The 18237-nt window shown below is 45.6% G+C and overlaps 1 protein-coding gene across 3 annotated transcripts in view; it reads right to left on the bottom strand.

Annotated features, from left to right (window-relative positions):
• LOC122944233 (centromere-associated protein E-like) overlaps nucleotides 1-18237 on the bottom strand; it is a 152396-nt gene that overhangs the window by 55945 nt on the left and 78214 nt on the right. For all 3 annotated transcript variants that reach the window (XM_044302462.1, XM_044302471.1, XM_044302479.1), the window contains 6 exons: nucleotides 6973-7150; nucleotides 6763-6884; nucleotides 6405-6653; nucleotides 4127-4279; nucleotides 3698-4006; nucleotides 1114-1377 (listed from right to left, as the gene is read on the bottom strand). In XM_044302462.1, coding sequence (XP_044158397.1) covers nucleotides 1114-1377; nucleotides 3698-4006; nucleotides 4127-4279; nucleotides 6405-6653; nucleotides 6763-6884; nucleotides 6973-7150 — 1275 coding nt within the window. The remainder of the gene's footprint in view (nucleotides 1-1113; nucleotides 1378-3697; nucleotides 4007-4126; nucleotides 4280-6404; nucleotides 6654-6762; nucleotides 6885-6972; nucleotides 7151-18237) is intronic.

Raw genomic sequence — 18237 nt, 5'->3', positions numbered from 1 at the left:
ATGGTCGTGTGCAAGAGGCCTAACAGAGGCCGCCATTCCTGTGCAGGGCTGACCATGAAATATGTGATTGCTGCCCATTACCCCTGAGGAAGCCAGTGTAACTGGCGAAACATGTCGGGGGGCAGAGTTAGGTTTTAATGTGCGGTCACCTCTCTACTGTGTAGCTTCCATGAGTAGTCCGGATGGATTACAGATTCACCACAGATAGTAGTTGGTAGCTTTAGGAGAATCAATAGTGCCATCCACGTTTGGATTAATAGGCAGGAGATAGGCAGTATCTATATTTGCCTGGGTGTACTGATGGTACAAGTCGCACACCAGTACACACATGTAGCAGATGTGAAAGCAAGGCAACTAGATCTTACTGCAGCTATAAAGTGTAAACGTGGGAGGGCAATTAAGTCCCCCTCACGTATTCAGGGGTAGGGATTGTGCACGTTTCTCCCCCCCCCCCCCCTGCCTTCATCTTTTTCTTTTCTCTTTTTCTCCTAAGTTACTAAGCCAATGTCAACAACAGTGGTTTGGTGGCTGTGGTTTTAATATCTCATTTACTTTTCTGTTTCAATGGTCGGAACCATAACGTTCGATGCACTTAAATAAAGGTTTTAGTGCATATCGAATAAAAGTGATATATTAATTCGACTTGGGCCAAGATAGGTTTATTTGCCTACCTAGGCATCTGTAAATAAAGTGTTTAATTAACCTTGCCCTAGTCTGGTCCTATAGCTATCTTGAAATATGTGAAAGGCTCAAGTCGTCCCAAGCAGGATCCAGTCTCAGTTAGGGCTGGGCGATATGGCCTAAAATCTAAAATAGCGACATCATTTGAAGCATGTGGGATATAACGATATATATTATTTTCTTCTGTAGGTATACAAATTACATGGCCACCATCATGTTCCCCAGTCAGCGCCATCATCATCATGTCCCCCAGACAGCGCCATCAGCTCCATGCCATATCCATCCACTGTCCGATCCGATTGATAAGGGGGGAGGGGGTCACCCTCCATGACATTCATATATACCCACAAAGAACATATGGACAGAGTCTTCAAAAAGGACAAACTCTTCAACTGTAAAACCCATAGTTGAGCAGATGCAAAGATAGTTTACCTTTTCAATATTCTTCTCAAGCTCTTCTTTGAGTTGGACCATCTCTGATTCAAGACACTGTCGTGCCACCTTCATGTTTTTCAGTTCTTCAGTGGCAAGTTCCACTTGGTTCTGAAGATTATTTATCTTTTGCTCATTATAATATTTTTCACTTTTTAGCATTTCCAGTTCTTCTTCAAAGTTCTTCAAATTCATTTTCAGGAGTTCTAAATCATTATTTATGGTGAGGTTGGATTGCTCAAGCTCCTTTTCAAAGTGGGAAGCCTATGTGATGATTAATAAAAGGTCATCATTAGATACACACTGGAAGGAAAGTCATTTTCTGGGGAATTTCAGTCATCTTATTAGAGGGAGCATTAAAAGACCACTAATCTGTGGGGGGGGGAAAGCATAATCTGCCAAGGAAAGTTTGTCTTTTACTCTCTCAGTCTTCACATCTTCAAACTGCTACAGAAAGAAGTTCTAAGAGATGTCCTGCAGTCCAACAAGGCCCTCATTGAGCAGGGATACTAGACAGACACTACAGGCAGTGCTACCCAGCTTTCCCAGGTGCCTGAATGTCAGTTTTGTCCATATAAGCAGGAAGGATTTCTTACTATCTAGGCAACTTTGACTATTTTTTTTCTGTTGGTTCTGTTGGAAAACTGGATTGCAAGTTAAGTGGATCTGTCCAAACATTAAACCGTACATTGTTCAAGCAACCCAGCTTTCCCAGTAACCTGAAAGGGACATCTGCCTAGCTGTTCCACTATTAAGGGTAACTCCTTTATTTTTTTATGTAATGCTGCGATTTTCATGCAACACAAGTGATGCGTGAAAACCAACGCTCATGTACACAGCCCCATTGAAATGAATGGGTCAGGATTCCTTGCAGTCGCAATACGTTCGCATCACGCATTGCACCTGCATGGAATACTCGCTCGTGTGAAAGGGGCCTTACAGTTCCATATGGAGGCAACTAGGGTTGAGCAATATACCGTGTTGGCGGTATACCGTGGTATTAAGAAACAGTGATAGTCATTTCCTAATAACCACTGTATTTTGTGATGTCATAGAAGCGGTCATGTGCGCCGCCTGCTTTAAAATCTGCGTCCGCCCGCCCCTGCATGATTGCATACCAGTACAATTACTACACGCAGCAGCTGCCCCCGACTCCTCCTCGCTCCCATAATGAAGTTTCCACCCAGCGATGCTGCCGAGCAGCATAGGAGCGACTGGTCGGAAACATTATTATTTTTTAACTCCCACCCCCAAAGAGTTTGCCGCCTGCCCGTAACTGTCCAAAAAGGAGGAAGAGGAGTTTGAGACCCTAAAAGATAGCCCGACTGTCTTAAATAAAGGTGTTATGTCTGTCCATCACCATGTACGTCTTCTACAACTGCGGCCCTGTCTAACTCTGGCCTACTCCTTCCTGCCTGCCACACTACTGCACTCCCCCATACATTAGCAACAAGAAGACATTACTGTATGGTGGCCACAAGACATTGATATTTTTAATATCGCCCAACCCTAGAGGCAACCAGAATCTCCCAGGACCCTAAAAAGTAAAAGTGCCTAGCTACGGCACAATTTTGTAGCAAGAGGGATTTATCTTGGTAGATTTAGTATTTTGCATTCTTTATTAGGACTCTTACACAGGCGTGACTGATTGAACTTGCTTGCATGGTGCGCGTTTCACTGAACGCATCCGGAGCCAGTCACTTTTGTCTGCATTCACTCCTGTGGGGTCAGGGCGGTGTGAAAAACGCAGAATATAGAACATGCTACGTTTTTCACGCAATGCAGAACTGATGCGTGAAAAATAAAAAAAAAACAAGCTCATTGAAATAAATAGGTCCGGATTCAGTGCGGGTGCTATGTGTTCACCTCATGGGGGCCTTACAGTTCTACATGAGGGAAACCCAGCTTTCCCAGGATCCAGAAAGACTTTGGATTTCTCTTGGCGATTCGTACTTTTCCTGGCTAGCAAACCCAGCTAGGCATTTTTTAATGCTGGAAATTTACAAACTCAAACAAGCTGATCTGGTATTCTGCAGTCTGGGAATGCTGGGTAGCAAGTCTCATAGGGGAGCGATGGGGGTTAGGGATGTTAGGTTGTGTGTGTTTAGATTCTGGGCTTAGTTCCCCTTGAAGAGTGTGTACTTTTGCAGTTATTCATTTTCTTGTTGCTTCATGCATATTGAGAAATCAAACAACTTTGGATTAAAATCATCCTACTGTCTTGTGTCACCTGGTTCTATGACTATCTATTTGTTTCCTTGGTAACAGACTACAAACTTTACTAAATGTAGTCTGATCCTGAAGGCCTGTGGTTACCTTTTCGCTCTGTCCCTCTCCAACTAGGTTAGCAAAAGGAGACAGAAGGAAGTACAACCAGCAGGGTATATTGGTGGTTACATAGCCCTGTACAGGAGCTGAATTCACAAAATGATAGGATGTGTTAACCAAGACCATTTACATAGTTAATTGATTCTTATTTCAGTTGCACTGGAGCAAAAGAATAAATCTGCAAAGGCACAGCCTTCACTAGCTAAAGGATACATTTGTTACCAATATTCAATGCTAGAAGATAAAGCTCAAATACCTGGTCATTATCTTTTGTCTGACTTTCTTGGTCTATTTTAGAGGAGTAAACTTGTTGTGCATGTTTCAGATGATCCCGCTCCTGAACAATTACTTCCATTTGCTGCCCAAGATCAAGAAGTTTCCTTTCAGCGTCAAGTTTTTCATTTTGTAAAGACTGAAGTGTTGACTGTTTTTCTGTCATATCCCTCAGAAGACCTTCAACCTGAGTGCTCAAAATGCTCTTGTCCTGCCCAAGCTTTTCTATGTTCTGAATAAGTTGTTGATATTCATTGTTCTTCTGCAGCAGCTTTTCTTGTAAGCCAAGAACCTGCAAGATCAAGTGATCAAAACTCAACTGTTAGATTGCAACGCTCAAAAAAAAAAAAAAAAAAAAAAAAAAAAAGTACAATAAAAAGCACTTCAAATGACCAGAGACAAAAGGGACTACCTCCACTTCCAAGGATGGCATCAGGTCAGTTTCTGTTCCCTTTTCATCTATAAAGGTACTGTTAGTAACTTGAGAATTGAAGTTTCCAACAAAGCTGATTTGTTGTTTTAACTCCTCTTGGCATCTCTGTATCTCTTCCTGTGATCTTGTGTACTAGATGATTTAAAAAAAAAAAAAAAAAAAAAAAAAAAAAAAATTACATACACACACACAAAACTATATTTGTTATTTATTTTCAGTGGACTTTGAAACCCCAAGGCAGAACTGATTGGAAAAGTAAGGCGGTTAAGAGAGTGACCGACTAACGCAGTGTGTATTGTTTAAAACCAGAACGTCTCACATGACTTAGGGCTCTTTCACACTTGCGTTCTCGTCTTCCGGCATAGAGTTCCGTCGTCGGGGCTCTATACCGGAAAAATCCTGATCAGGATTATCCTAATGCATTCTGAATGGAGTGAAATCCGTTCAGGATGCATCAGGATGTCACTGAAAAAACAAAAAGGTGGTCCCTAGAGGGAGATCGTGTTTAAACACTCTCCCAAGGTATACTGCTCTGTAACAAAGAATGTGTAGAACGAGTGAGGGGCAGTAACGTTTTAAAACTTAAAGTTTATTTGGACTGTTTTAAGAAAAAGCCCCTACCAGACAAACAAGACAAACAACAATCAACAGTATGGGACCCACGTGGGTGAGTCACCAACGTTCGAGTCCGCTGGCAATTATACAGAGACGCGGAGCCGAACGACAAATAAACACTATATGCAGTCTTTTGGCGGGGTGCCACAGACTAATAAAGATGCCAAGAGGCAAATAAAAGGGTGGATCTTACCGGTGGTGCCAGTCGGGACCTTGAAGTCCAAAACCCTGGAGGATGAGGGGCTTCTCGGATCCGAAAAACACGTCCTCTATTCAATTTCACCTGGTGCCAGGGGCTGCAGGGAGAATCTATCCCTGTTTTTGCCCTACTTGGCCTGTAAGTCCCTAGGTGCCTCCTAACACGGGGACAGACGCCTGAGACGGACGGACGGACGGACGCCTGGGACGGACGGACGCCTGGGACGGACGGACGCCTGGGACGGACGCCAGAGACGGACGCCCGGAATAAACAGTCCAAATAAACTAAGTTTTAAAACGTTACTGCCCCTCACTCGTTCTGCATCAGGATGTCTTCAGTTCCGGAACGGAACGTTTTTTGGCCGGAGAAAATACCACAGCATGCTGCGCTTTTTGCTCCAGCCAAAAATCCTGAACACTTGCCGCAAGGCCGGATCCGGAATTAATGCCCATTGAAAGGCATTGATCCGGATCCGGCCTTAAGCTAAACGTCGTTTCGGCGCATTGCTGGATACGACGTTTAGCTTTTTCTCAATGGTTACCATGGCTGCCGGAACGCTAAAGTCCTGGCAGCCATGGTAAAGTGTAGCGGGGAGCAGCATACTTACCGTCCGTGCGGCTCCCGGGGCGCTCCAGAGTGACGTCAGGGCGCCCCAGACGCATGGATCACGTGATCGCATGGCACGTCATCCATGCGCATGGGGTGCTCTGACGTCATTCTGGAGCGCCTCGGGAGCCGCACAGACTAAGTATACTGCTCCCCCGCTCCCCACTACTACTATGGCAACCAGGCCTTTAATAGCGTCCTGGCTGCCATAGTAACACTGAAAGCATTTTGAAGACGGATCCGTCTTCAAATGCTTTCAGTACACTTGCGTTTTTCCGGATCCGGCGTGTACCTCCGGCAAGTGGAGTACACGCCAGATCCGGACAACGCAAGTGTGAAAGAGGCCTTAGAGGTTGTCCGGAGTCAGGTGAGAGTTATATAGTTCAATAGGATGTATAGGTTCTATAGGGCCATCAATATTTCCGAGTGTGTGTTGGAAGGCGTTTGGGATCTGTGGTATTCATTGCAAGCTCTGGCCCCATTCATAAATTTACCAAGTACAGCAGCTCCTCCATACAAGTGGCAGCGGCTGGTACTGCCACTCATATCACCACTCCTAGCATAGATTTAGGTGGGAAAAACAAATTAATATGTTCAGCTTCTAGAGAGCTACTTTAGTCACCTTTGGCACAGAATTAGAGATCACAGGGGAAAATGGAATAGGAAAGATTGGGGACCTCACTAATCCACACATCCAACAGCTTAAAATAGCTGAGCGAGGGGAGAACATGGGCGATTCTCTCTACATGTTTTACATTAGTTGCATAAAGATTTTTCTTTAAAAAGTTGCAAAGTTAATTTGATTTATCCGTCACCAGCTACTAAATTATCACTTACATTCTCTGTATATCTCTGAAGATCAGTCAGCAGTTCACATCTTTCTTTCTTAAGATTATCGATGGTCTGCTGAAGTTCGACTTTCTCTTGAGAAAGCAATTGGACTCGCTGCTGCAATTGACTGAGGATTTCGGTCAACTCATCCCTCTCCATTTCAATCTCTTCCTGTCTGGCTGCAGTATCAAACTGATCAACGTTTGTGGATATTTCATCAGAGACCTGCAAACTCTGGTCTTTTGTCCGATTGTCCTTAAATGTAGATAACAAATTGGATACATATTTTTTTGTTAAATCCACAATAAAAAATAAAAATAAAATAGAATAACAAAAAAAAAACAAAAAAAAAAAAAACCCTTACCTGCTTATAAGATGTCATTTCATTAAGGAGATTGCCGTTAGTAACCATTAAGGAGGATATTAAATGGTCCTTTTCCTTTGTGACCAGTTCAAGATTTTCTGCCATCTCATTATATTTCGACTCTAGATCAATAGAAACAGAGCAAAAGTGAGTGATTTCTATATTAATTGGAATTACTGGTTTACATAAAGTTTGTATTACTGGAAATACCCGTTTCTTCAAGGTTTCTGAGAATCTGTTCCAGTTTAGTTTCAAGCTCCTCAATCCTCTTGCGCTTTTCTTCAACCTCACATTGGAGCTCAGTTCTGCTGGACTTTTCCACATCAAGTTGGGCTAAATATTTCTCGCTGTCTTGTTTCAAGTGTTGACACAAGCTATTCAAGTCTTCCTAAGGATAAAAATAGGCACAACTCAGTTTTCCATATTAAACAGGTTTTTCCAAAAGAAACCATACTTGAAGGAAATGGGTCAGCAAAATTTTCTCTCATCTGCCACTAGGGCTGCAGCTAGCAATTATTTGAATAATCAATTAGTTGCCGATAATTTCATCGATCGGGAAAAAACACCAAAATGACAAAAAAAAAAAAAAAGGGGGTTTATATGATTTTACTTGAAAAATTATGTTCAAAGGCCATATAAAAAAAAAATTGTGAAAGGCACTATTGGGGGGGGAACCTGTGGATGGCACCATTATGGGGGGGGGGGGGGGGGGGGAACGACCTGTGGATGGCGTGGCGCCGTTATGGGGGGGGATCCTGTGGATGGCACCGTTATGGGGGGGGGGGGGGGAAGAACCTGTGGATAACTATGCTATGGGGGGGGGGGGGGGGGGAGAGAATCTATGGATGACACTATATAGCATCTTATGCTATGTGTGTCATCCACAGATCTCCCCCAGATCTCCCCCATAGCAGTGTCATCCACAGATCCCCCTCCCATAACAGCCCTGGCCCCTCCGCTCACAGCAGTATTCCTTCACCGGCAGTAACTTTTACTTTAAATCAGCACATCTTCTTTTACCTTAAAATGAAGCTCCAGTAACATGCAGAGCAGGCGGCGGCGTGACGTCACTTACTCACGTGACGATCCTGCTCCACCTATGAAGCAGGCGGAGCATGCGCGTCACGTAAGTAAGTGATGTTACGCTGCCACCCGCTCTGCCCGTTACTGGAGCTTCATTGTAAGGTAATAAAGATGCGGTGATCTAAAGTTCAAGGACCCGCAGGCATAGCAACGAAATTGGCCGATTATTCGATAACGGGATTAGTTGACAACGAATTCAGTTATCGAATATTATCGATAACGTTGATTAATCGTTGCAGCCCTAGGTGACAAATCTTTTTTCCGAATCTGTTTTTATTTTCCGACTGTACTTTTATTTTTTATTTCCTGAACATGATAATGTTGGTGGCCATCTTGAGCTTTTTTATTTTTTATCCTACAGTCCTACAGTCCTGTTGCATGTCATAATACATACAGAGATAAAGAATCCTTACTATCAACTTCTGCAATTACCCACGGCACTTACCAGCCACATAGGACATTAAATTAATTTGCATTATACAATACATTCAGTTGATGCCACTAAGCCGATTAAGCCTAGGTTCCTCGAGCCGCTGTCAGAGCTTGCCGCAGTCTCGGGGTTGAATAAAAGTGAGGTGACCCACACCACAGGCCCCAGACCTTGTCAAATTTTTGAGGTTTATGGCGGTGTTTAAACACTAACACTATATACGGTAGTATCTGGTTTATTTGCAATTTGCACATTGACGGGTTCGGCGTATTGGGATCATACCATCTCCGAGCAATACATTTACATGCCATGAAAAGTGATTCCCTCAGAAATGTTGGCGTGTAATGATCCCATATATCCTCATTCATTATTCCCAGCAGGCAAACCTCAGGGGTGCAGTCCACCTGAACAGTTAATAGTTTGGAGAGAAATGCAGTTACCTCCTTCCAGAATGCGGCAATCAGGTTGCATCTCCATATCATGTGCCAGAAGTCTGCTTCCAGTTCCCTGCCCATTCTATATAATCTAGTTGGCGTGAGATATGTCTAGTGAATTATGTACAGTTGGATTATCTTGTTATTGGCTGATGGCGATACTTGTAAATGAGATTGTTATAGATTCTTCTGTAAGTGTGGGTATCAATCTTTCATTTGTCCAAGACTGACCATAATGTGTGACAGTTCAAGTACTGTTTTAAAAAGTACTCTATGGTGGGCAGGTCATCAGTTGTATACCAGGTATGAATAATCCGCAGTTGTCCTGCTAGAAAATAAGTATAATAGTCCGGTAAAGCCATACCATCCTCCATTTTGGGACGCTTTAGTGCATTTAGACTAAGCTTTGCACGGGATCTGCCCCAAATAAAAGCCCTAGTTAAGGAATCTATTTCTTTGAACACAGATTTTGGTATATGTGCCTCTGAGTGCTGAAAGGCATAAAGAGCCTTGGGGAGTATAATCATTTTAATAAGGTTAATATGTCCTGCCATCTCATTGCCCAACATAAAGTCTATGTTGGTTAGAGAGTTGTGGCTACTATGACAGGAGTATATTCTATCTCTGGGGTGTTTAGCCCTCCAGAGGTCAAACCATCTAAATTTGGTTAGGTACCTATTGAGTTGTGAGGTTCCCTAGAAAGCAGTTCAGAAAGGGTTCTAGCATCATGTTTAGATCTCCCATGCATATTTCTTTGGCATGTGGATAGGTAGCCGCAAAAATAGGTGCTAAATGTAAAACTTGGAGGGAGAGAGGGAGAAAAAAAAAAAAAAAAAAAAAAAGAAAAAGAAAAATAGAAGGAGAGAGAAAAAGAGGCATATCTAGTCCCCCAACATTCCATAAGATTTTTAGTTCAGCCATGGTTTCCAGGATACCGCTCTATTGCCGTCCACCACTGAGTTTTGCTGGATAGCCCATGGAGTAAGATGTTCGCTTCTCTCAGGAGTCTCTTGACATCCATAAAAAGGTGTCTTGTTTCTGCAATTCCATGGAAAAGTCTGGGACACTAGTGGCATACTTAAATGTCTTGCAGTCTCCTGGCCAGAGCTAGTATCTTGTCTGTCTATCTTTGTAGTTGAGGAACCTGACTAGCTTAAGTCTGGGTGGTGCCCCTGGTGGGGGGTGTTTAAGTACTATGAGCTATTTCGACCGCACATGCGGAAGAGAAATTGGCATCTGGAAAAAGTTATTTCTCGCCCATATTCATTGGGGGACACAGAGACCGTGGGTATAGCCATGTCCTCTAGGAGGCGTTGACACTAGTAAAAGCTGTTAGCTCCTCCCCTGGCAGCTATAACCCCTCCAGCCTGGAGAGAGAGCTTCAGTTTTTTTCTAGGATCTCCTGAAGATTTTTTATTTTAGTTTATTTTTTCTTCATTCTTTTTCAGATGGGACAACAGTGGTCGCATCGCCTCCCTGTTCTCCCGGGGTACAGTTGCGCCAGTGCTGGTCATCCGCACTGCTGCCTCCCCCACAGAAGACAAGGTGGACCAGGGTAGACTCACTCCGCCAAAGAGAAGACCCTCCCACCATACCAGACTCCTGCCACGCCGGTGCCAGCTGCTAAGGAGGTGACCCTGCTGGAAAAAAGGTACCTTATGTGCCCACTTAGGGAGGGTGAAGAGAAGAGGAGGAAGATAGGCGAGTATGAGACTAGGAGAGTATGTTAACCCCCTCCCTCCTCTTCCTATTAAAAAGGGTTCTACGGAAAAGGCTCCCTCTTTGGCCAGACACGGGCTTCATTTATCACTAGCCCAGCTTCCAACAGTCTTTCTTCCCTCCCCCTCTGTGCCGTTGATATCCAGGCACATAAAGGAGTTAATACCCAGGTCCCCGCAGGCGCTATTATATTATGCAGCGGGCTCCGTGTGCACCGCTTTGGTCAGAGTGCCTGCGCAACTAACGCTGACAGGGGTCCTTTGGTTGAGAACTTCTACTCCCCTGTGATATTCATCCCTGGAAGCGAGCGCCTAAGTGCGCACCGCTCCAGAAAGCCAACACCAGCTTGGGTCCGGACTCCATATAATCTGGCTCCGCCATCACTGCGGCCCGTACTCCCACATGCGGGCGCATTTCTCTACAGTCTGGTGCCATTCAAAAGTGCTACCTGCGCTTACAGCGATCGCTGGTGTGTGTGGTACGCGCTGGACCTGTTCACCTGCGCATTCCGATTCGGCCAGCCGCGGTCATACACAGTGGTCCCCACAGCCCTCGGTGCTCAGGCGGTAGTCGGCCGGGTCCCATAACTTTAGACCCCAGCTTGTGGCCTGCTAGCCCACAATTCTTCCTCGGGGAGGGGGGCGGTCTGGCGCGAATTCTTCCTGCCTTGACTTCTCCTCCCCCTGTAGCTCGCAGAGCCCCGCCCCTGCGGCAGTTAACCCTTCCTGGCCAGCCTTCCCTTGAAGCTGGCACAGGGTTATATGGGGCGCTGGCAGAGGGGCTTTACTGTTGAGGGACGTATCTCCTCTGCCTCTTGCCCAATTGAGGCGAGGATCCTAGATTACATCTATATATAATAAAAATAATAAAAACACAAGTCCATTCGGGTCCTCCCCCCCAGTCTGTGTCACACTGGGCCTGTGTCCTATCACGGTCAAAAAAAAAAGAGGACCCTTCAGTTTTCCATTCACCCTCTGGGGCCGTGTGGTTGCCATGCGCTACCTGCGCAATCCGACTGTGTACATCCGGACCTTCCCAAACACCCTCCAGGGTCGATTGGTTGTTAAAACGCTACCTGCGCAAATCCAATTGTGTACATCTGGACTTCCAAATCACCCTCGGAATCAGTGGTTCGATCTCTGCCGTGATTCCGGTATGATCTTCCAAGATGGCGTCTGTGGTAGACAGCAGTACTTGTCGTATGCATTGAGGAAAAAAAGAATTGGTTGGTCCAGCTTGTATTCGTGGTAATCCAAAGCTTTATTCAATATTCAGTAAAATCCAGGTACAGGAATGCAGGTCTACATGTTTCAGGCACAATAAAATCCTAGCCCTTACTCATGAGTAAGGGCTAGGATTTTATTGTGCCTGAAACATGTAGACCTGCATTCCTGTACCTGGATTTTACTGAATATTGAATAAAGCTTTGGATTACCACGAATACAAGCTGGACCAACCAATTCTTTTTTTCCTCATATCTATATTTCTCCTACTTCGGGTGAAGGAGCCGGTCCGCGCTATACTAGTGGAATCCTTGGCAGGTGAGAGCTGCTCAAACTCCTGATTTTCACAATTTGTCGTATGCATTGCCCCCTTCCTCAGGCGGAGTATTGCACTTCTACTGGATGTGCAGTACTCCCTTTGTTATTACCTTCCTCTATTGGGGTCTAACCGCACTACCACTGTTTCAGTGCCGGCAGTAGTCGTTCCCCCTTTTATTAGGTGGGGGAACGGTTTTCCCACTGGGGACAGTACTTAAGGTAAGCATTAGCCTCTTGCATAGGTGGCGCTATGGCATTGTCCCTGGTTCAGTGTTTACTGCATGTCTTACCCCCTTACGTAGGTGGGGTATGGATACGGGACTCTCCTTATGCCTTGCTCTTTCCGTAAGAGGCGTACTCTCTCTACTTGGATTCAGTTCCTGCTAGATGCATTACTGCATTACCACACTCATGGTGGCCATTTGCACTACCACTAGTGTAGTGCTTGCCGTAAGCATTACCCCCTTTAAAAAGTGGGATAATTGCAACATTGGCCTTTCCGCGACTGATCCACTACCGTGGGGAATGAGTACACATCTTAGATGTTGCACTTCAACTACGCCACGGTTATAGTTGTCTTAGCTTCTTTTACAAGTGGTGCGTAGAGAGTGTCGATACACGCTGGTGCCCTGTACTCTTCTTCTCATGGTATTTCGGTGCTGCCAGGGATACTGTGGCTGTTTCCACGTTGTATCTTTGTCCTTGGTGCAGTTTTCGGGGGTTGCCCAGCGGTCCTTGGTGCAGTTTTCGGGGGTTGCCCAGCGTCACTTATGTGTCCTAGCGTCCCCTATATCCATGGCCCTCCTCTGTCCCAATATGGGTCTTCAACAAGATGTAGTGCGTACACCATGGCACGTAATATTGTGATTACGTTTCAGCAAGTCGAGTGTTACACTGACTATTCCCTAGCCACCATTTCTGATGTGGGAAGTGGTTGTGCTGGCACTCTGGTTTAGCATTGCAGCGTGTTTTCCTCCGCAGATGCAGATTTTTGACGCTGGTACTAGCGTTCGCAGTCGCTGCAGTGGGGCATTCCCTCAGGTAGGGGGTTCTACCCTGACGCTGGCTTGGCGGTTGTTCCTGTCTAACGCCCTTCCCTGGTGAAGTATTTAAGATTGGCTCTCCTTCCTGAGGCAGTATGGTACCATGGCCTCTACCAGATCCCTCTAGTCTGCCCCTCAGCTTGTGCTGGCTGGCACATTGCAGCTACTACAGTACGGGGGTCCTGGAGTAGCCATTACATACTCTGGCTCCTCCTACACGACTCCTTCGTCAGGTGACGAATTCTTCTAATGCTAGATTCTGTAGCGTACGCTGCATGACCTCCTCCTTAGGCGGAGTATGGCACCGCCACTATCATCTGGTGGCTACTTCGGTGTAGTGCCAGTCTCAGATGGGGAATGAGCTTTGCCTTGCCATTTGTTCATCCGTTTTTCTTTTCCTTTTCTGGCTCAGAGTTCACGGCCACTCCGCAAACCTTAGTAGCGCCTACGTGACTACTTCCCCTCATCTATGTAGATGCAGGGATTGGTTCTGTGTTTTTTTTTTCTTCCAAGTCCTGTTCCGGACCTACTGTTGGGCTGTTAAATTTTTTTCCAACGCCTACCCGTTGGTCCTGGGTGTACTACCTGTATCTACAACTACCTTCAAGACTCGACTAGTGACTGCCATGTCAGTCCGATGTAGTCATGCCTTTTCACTGCACGTTCCGTGGCTAGGCTACGAGACTCACCACGCCAGGCTGAGCAGGGGTGCCGTCAAGACTGTTGATGAAGTTTCATTTCTGGAACGGAACACCCCTTCTATTCTTCCTCTTCAAGGCAGGAGTTTTTTCTCTCGTCTTGGTCTGTTCGAAATTTTCTGTCAAGCAGCTTTGCGACTCCATCAATACACGGTCGTTGGCGGAACGCCGACGTCTGTGTTTCTCATGTCGTCTCTGCTTTTACCTAGCCAATGTGTTGTTTCCTTGGCACATGTGGTTCCTCCATACCATCCTCTTTTACCGCCTTGGGATCTGACCTTAGTCCTTTCAACGCTCCGGACTTCTCCCCTTGAACCCTTGCGAGAACTGTCTCTCCGTCTCCGGTCATGGCAGGTGTTTTTTTCTTGCGGCTATCACATCCATCAGATGGGTGTCCAGGTTGGGGCGCTCTCTTGCAAAGAACCCCCTAGTTCTAACAGGGATAAGCGGTTCCCCGGCCCGTTCATTTCTTTCTCCGACTGTGGTCTCTGAGTTCCATTTCCATGGCGAAACTGTCCTTCCATCACTGTGTCCCTCCCCTTCACCCCCTAGGGAACGGGAGTTAGATCATTGGACATTGTCAGGGCTCTGACTATTTATTGCCAGCCTCCAGTTACTTCTGGTGTACGGACTCTCCTTTCTGTCATCTCGGAGGGTCCTCGCAAGGCATTGGCAGCTTCCAGGGGGGCAATTGCATATCTACATTTGCTTATGCGTACTGCATACGGGGCAGGATCCCGCCCTTCGGTGTCACGGCTCACTCCACCAGAACGGTGGCGCTCTTGGGCTCGGGGGATTCAAAGTTTGGCCGTGCAGTTGTGCAGGGCGGCTACTGTTCACCTTGCGCACATTCACAAAAGTTTGGCAGGTGCATGCTTATGCTTTGGAGGGCGCCGCCTTTGGACCACTTGGTCTTGCAGGCGGCAGTTCTTAGTTACCTGCAGGGGCGCTTGCTCCATGGGTCTGTGGTTTTTCCCTCCCTGTGGACTGCTCTAGGATGTCCCACAGTCTCTGTGTCCCCCAATGAATATGGGCGAGAAAACAAGATTTTTGTAAAACTTACCTGTAAAATCTCTCTCACTCTTCATTGGGGGACACAGCACCCACCCAGTATTGTTGTTCAACCACAGTTGTGGCTGTTGCTGGTTAGAACCTGGTTCGGTTCTTGCCATTGTTGCTGTTCCACGTTTTTTCGTTGGTTTACTTGCTTCTCCTCCTGCTTCTCACAAACTGAAGCTCTCTCCAGGCTGGAGGGGGTATAGCTGCCAGGGGAGGAGCTAACAGCTTTTACTAGTGTCAACGCCTCCTAGAGGACATAGCTATACCCACGGTCTCTGTGTCCCCCAATGAAGAGAGAGAAAGACTTTACAAAAATCTTGTTATTTTTTTCTATAAACTCGTCAGGTGCCTGACCTTCTGCTTTTTCAGGCAAGCTGATGATTCTAATATTGTTTCTGTGAAGTCTGTTTTCTAGGTCATCAGCTTTTTGTTTCCAGAGCTCCGCTTTGGTGTTAAGCTCAGAAATGGATCTGGAACCGTGGCAGTAGTGTCTTCTATGCGTGATATACGCTCTTCAGTGTGTTGAACTCTTTCTCACAGGTTGTGCAGATCTTAGCGCAGTAGTCCCAGGTTACTCTTGACTTAGTCTAAGGCTACTTTCACACTAGCGTTTTGTGCGGATCAGTCATGGACGGATCCATTCAGATACTATAACCGTCTGCATCCGTTATGAACGGATCCGTGTGTATTATCTATAACATAGCCAAGACGGATCAGTCTTGAACACCATTGAAAGTTAATGGAGGACGGATCAGTTTTCTATTGTGCAAGTGAAAACTGATCCGTCCCCATTGACTTACATTGTTTGTCAGAACTGATCCGTTTGGCTCAGTTTCATCAGACCGACACCAAAATGCTGTAAGCAGCATTTTGGTGTCTGTCTCCAAAGCAGAATGGAGACTGAACTGACGCATTCTGAGCGGATCCTGTTGCATACTGATTAGTTTTGGACCACTTGAGCCCTGAACAGATCTCAAACAGAAAGCCAAAACGCGAGTGTGAAAGTAGCCTAAATTTCCCTGTGAGAGATGTCTTGCACGCAGTGATAGCTTCCAAGACTTGAGCCGATACCCGTTTAAGAGTGAGCTCTTAATCCCCTTCAGGAGTTCTAGGAGCCAGTGCATCTGAAGCAGTGCTTGCCCGGGTATGCACATTCCGGTGCGGTAAAGGTGACTGCGCACCATCATCTGGTTGTCTGGCGGATTCCCTCAATATTTCGGCGGCACTTTGCGTTTTTTGTGGCCCCATCGTTATATCAAGATAATAGCCAGTATGCAACAAGTGAAGCTGGTTCCAATACTTTAGGTGGTGCTCTTTATTGTCTTGTGTAATAAATCTTTCAGACTTGTTAGGGGATATTAGCCTGGCGTAGTCTTCTGCCTCTGAGTACACTTCAAACTGTATATCAAGCACATCCAGGGACTATACGCAAAGGATTATGTCTGTGCTCTATAGGGAGGTGGTAATCAAGCTATTGCTACAGGAGCCTACTGTGCTCCTTCCTCCTGCTGCACGAGAGCCGTCAAGATGGCCGACTGGTGGGAAATTGAGGGGACCTTCAGGATAAGCCATCTGCCAGATCCTCTCCCGGTATGCCTCACCATGCGCATAAGTCCGCCGCTCCTTCTGCACTCTTCGCATTTGGTCCTGCTCCCGACACCGCTCCTGATGCAGCTCCCAGCGCTCTCTGTGATCAGTCAGGGGTCTTTCTTTATCTTTTAAATGGCCTGTAGAAGCCAGGATTTGTCCAGGACTGTAGCTGCAGCCAAGGAGCCTCTCACATACGTCCAGCCATCTCGGCTGCTGGCCATGCCCCCCGCTTGAGCTATTCTCAAAGGGGCTGTCCGCTGTATTCATATTGATGACTTACCCTCAGTCCGACAACCAGGCACGCCCGCCAATCAGCTGTTTGAAGCTGTTCTGCCTCCTTTTCATTGATTACCTGCTCGATGCATCCGCAGTGGCAAGCAGGTGTAGTTACACCTAGCTGTCCCATTCATATCTATACATTTGAATGGGATGAAGCCGCCCTATAGAAGTGAATGGGTTGGCTTAGATTTAACAACATCTGCTCACTGCTGCGATTGCAACGGCGAGCAGGTAAACAATGAAGAGAAAGCAGTGCTCGCATGAGCGTGGCCTTCTCTTCAAAAAGCAGATCGGCGGGGGTGCAAGGAGTCAGACCCCTGCTGATCCGATATTGATGACCTATCCTGAGAATACACACGGCCTAACCACAAAGTTATGTTCTGGCCTGAATGATTCTGCACAGTAAAGTAGCATTTATATATCAGTTTTGGCACAAACAAGCACCAATTAAGACAAGGACATGAACGCAAAGAGCACTTTTTCTCAATATTTCATGGGGGCTGCCGTTTAGACATGGCAAAAGCACTGGCAATTGTAGATTTATATACTTTAACAAGCCACCTTAGAGGTTTTCCGCTTTTGCTAATCGCCACTTATCAGTATGTCCTTTCATAAGATCACCATAAGGTGTCCCCTAGGTAGGATCTGAGTGATCACCTGTAATCTTAAAAGGGTATGTTTAAAATTGAGGTATGTGGTAACAGATCCCTTTCAACGCTTTGAAGCAACATCACAACACTGTTTTATGTACATTATTCTCAGGGATTTATGCCAAAACTTGATAGGATTATAATTTACATATACAAATTTGAAGGCGGTAAAAAAAATCACCATACCTTCGTTTACCCAAATTAAAATACTGAGGTTGCAGTAATGACACATTTATAAAACAACTTGCATGTAGCCCTAGGGAATTTATCAGAAAATAGCAGTTTAAGAATTTTTGCAATGTTCACATTTATCACCAACCCCAATAAGGCTGACCATTTCTGTTCTGTGGAGATCAGAATTAATTTTCTCTTTACAGACAGGATTAAAATTACATAGAAACATAGAATGTGTCGGCTGATAAGAACCATTTGACCCATCTAGTCTGCCCAATATACTGAATACTATGGATAGCCCCTGGCCCTATCTTATATGAAGGATGGCCTTATGCCTATCCCATGCATGCTTAAACTCCTCCACTGTATTTGCAGCTACCACTTCTTCAGGAAGGCTATTCCATGCATCCACTACTCTAAGTAAAGTAATACTTCCTGATATTAACTTTTAAACCTTTGCCCCTCTAATTTAAAACTATGTCCTCTTGTAGCAGTTTTTCTTCTTTTAAATATTCTCTCCTATTTTACCTTGTTGATTCCCTTTATGTATGTAAAAGTTTCTATCATATCCCCTCTGTCTCGTCTTTCTTCCAAGCTATACATGTTAAGGTCCTTTGATCTTTCCTGGTAAGTTTTATCCTGCAATCCATGTACCAGTTTAGTAGCTCTTCTCTGAACTCTCTCCAAAGTATCAATATCCTTTTGGAGATATGGTCTCCAGTACTGAGCACAATACTCCAAATGAGGTCTCGCTAGTGCTCTGTAGAGCGGCATG

The sequence above is a fragment of the Bufo gargarizans genome, chromosome 1, assembly GCF_014858855.1.
Source record: "Bufo gargarizans isolate SCDJY-AF-19 chromosome 1, ASM1485885v1, whole genome shotgun sequence".
Classification (NCBI taxonomy): domain Eukaryota; kingdom Metazoa; phylum Chordata; class Amphibia; order Anura; family Bufonidae; genus Bufo; species Bufo gargarizans.
The sequence above is the reverse complement of the archived record's forward strand: the minus strand, read 5'-3'. Positions and strand labels throughout refer to the sequence as shown.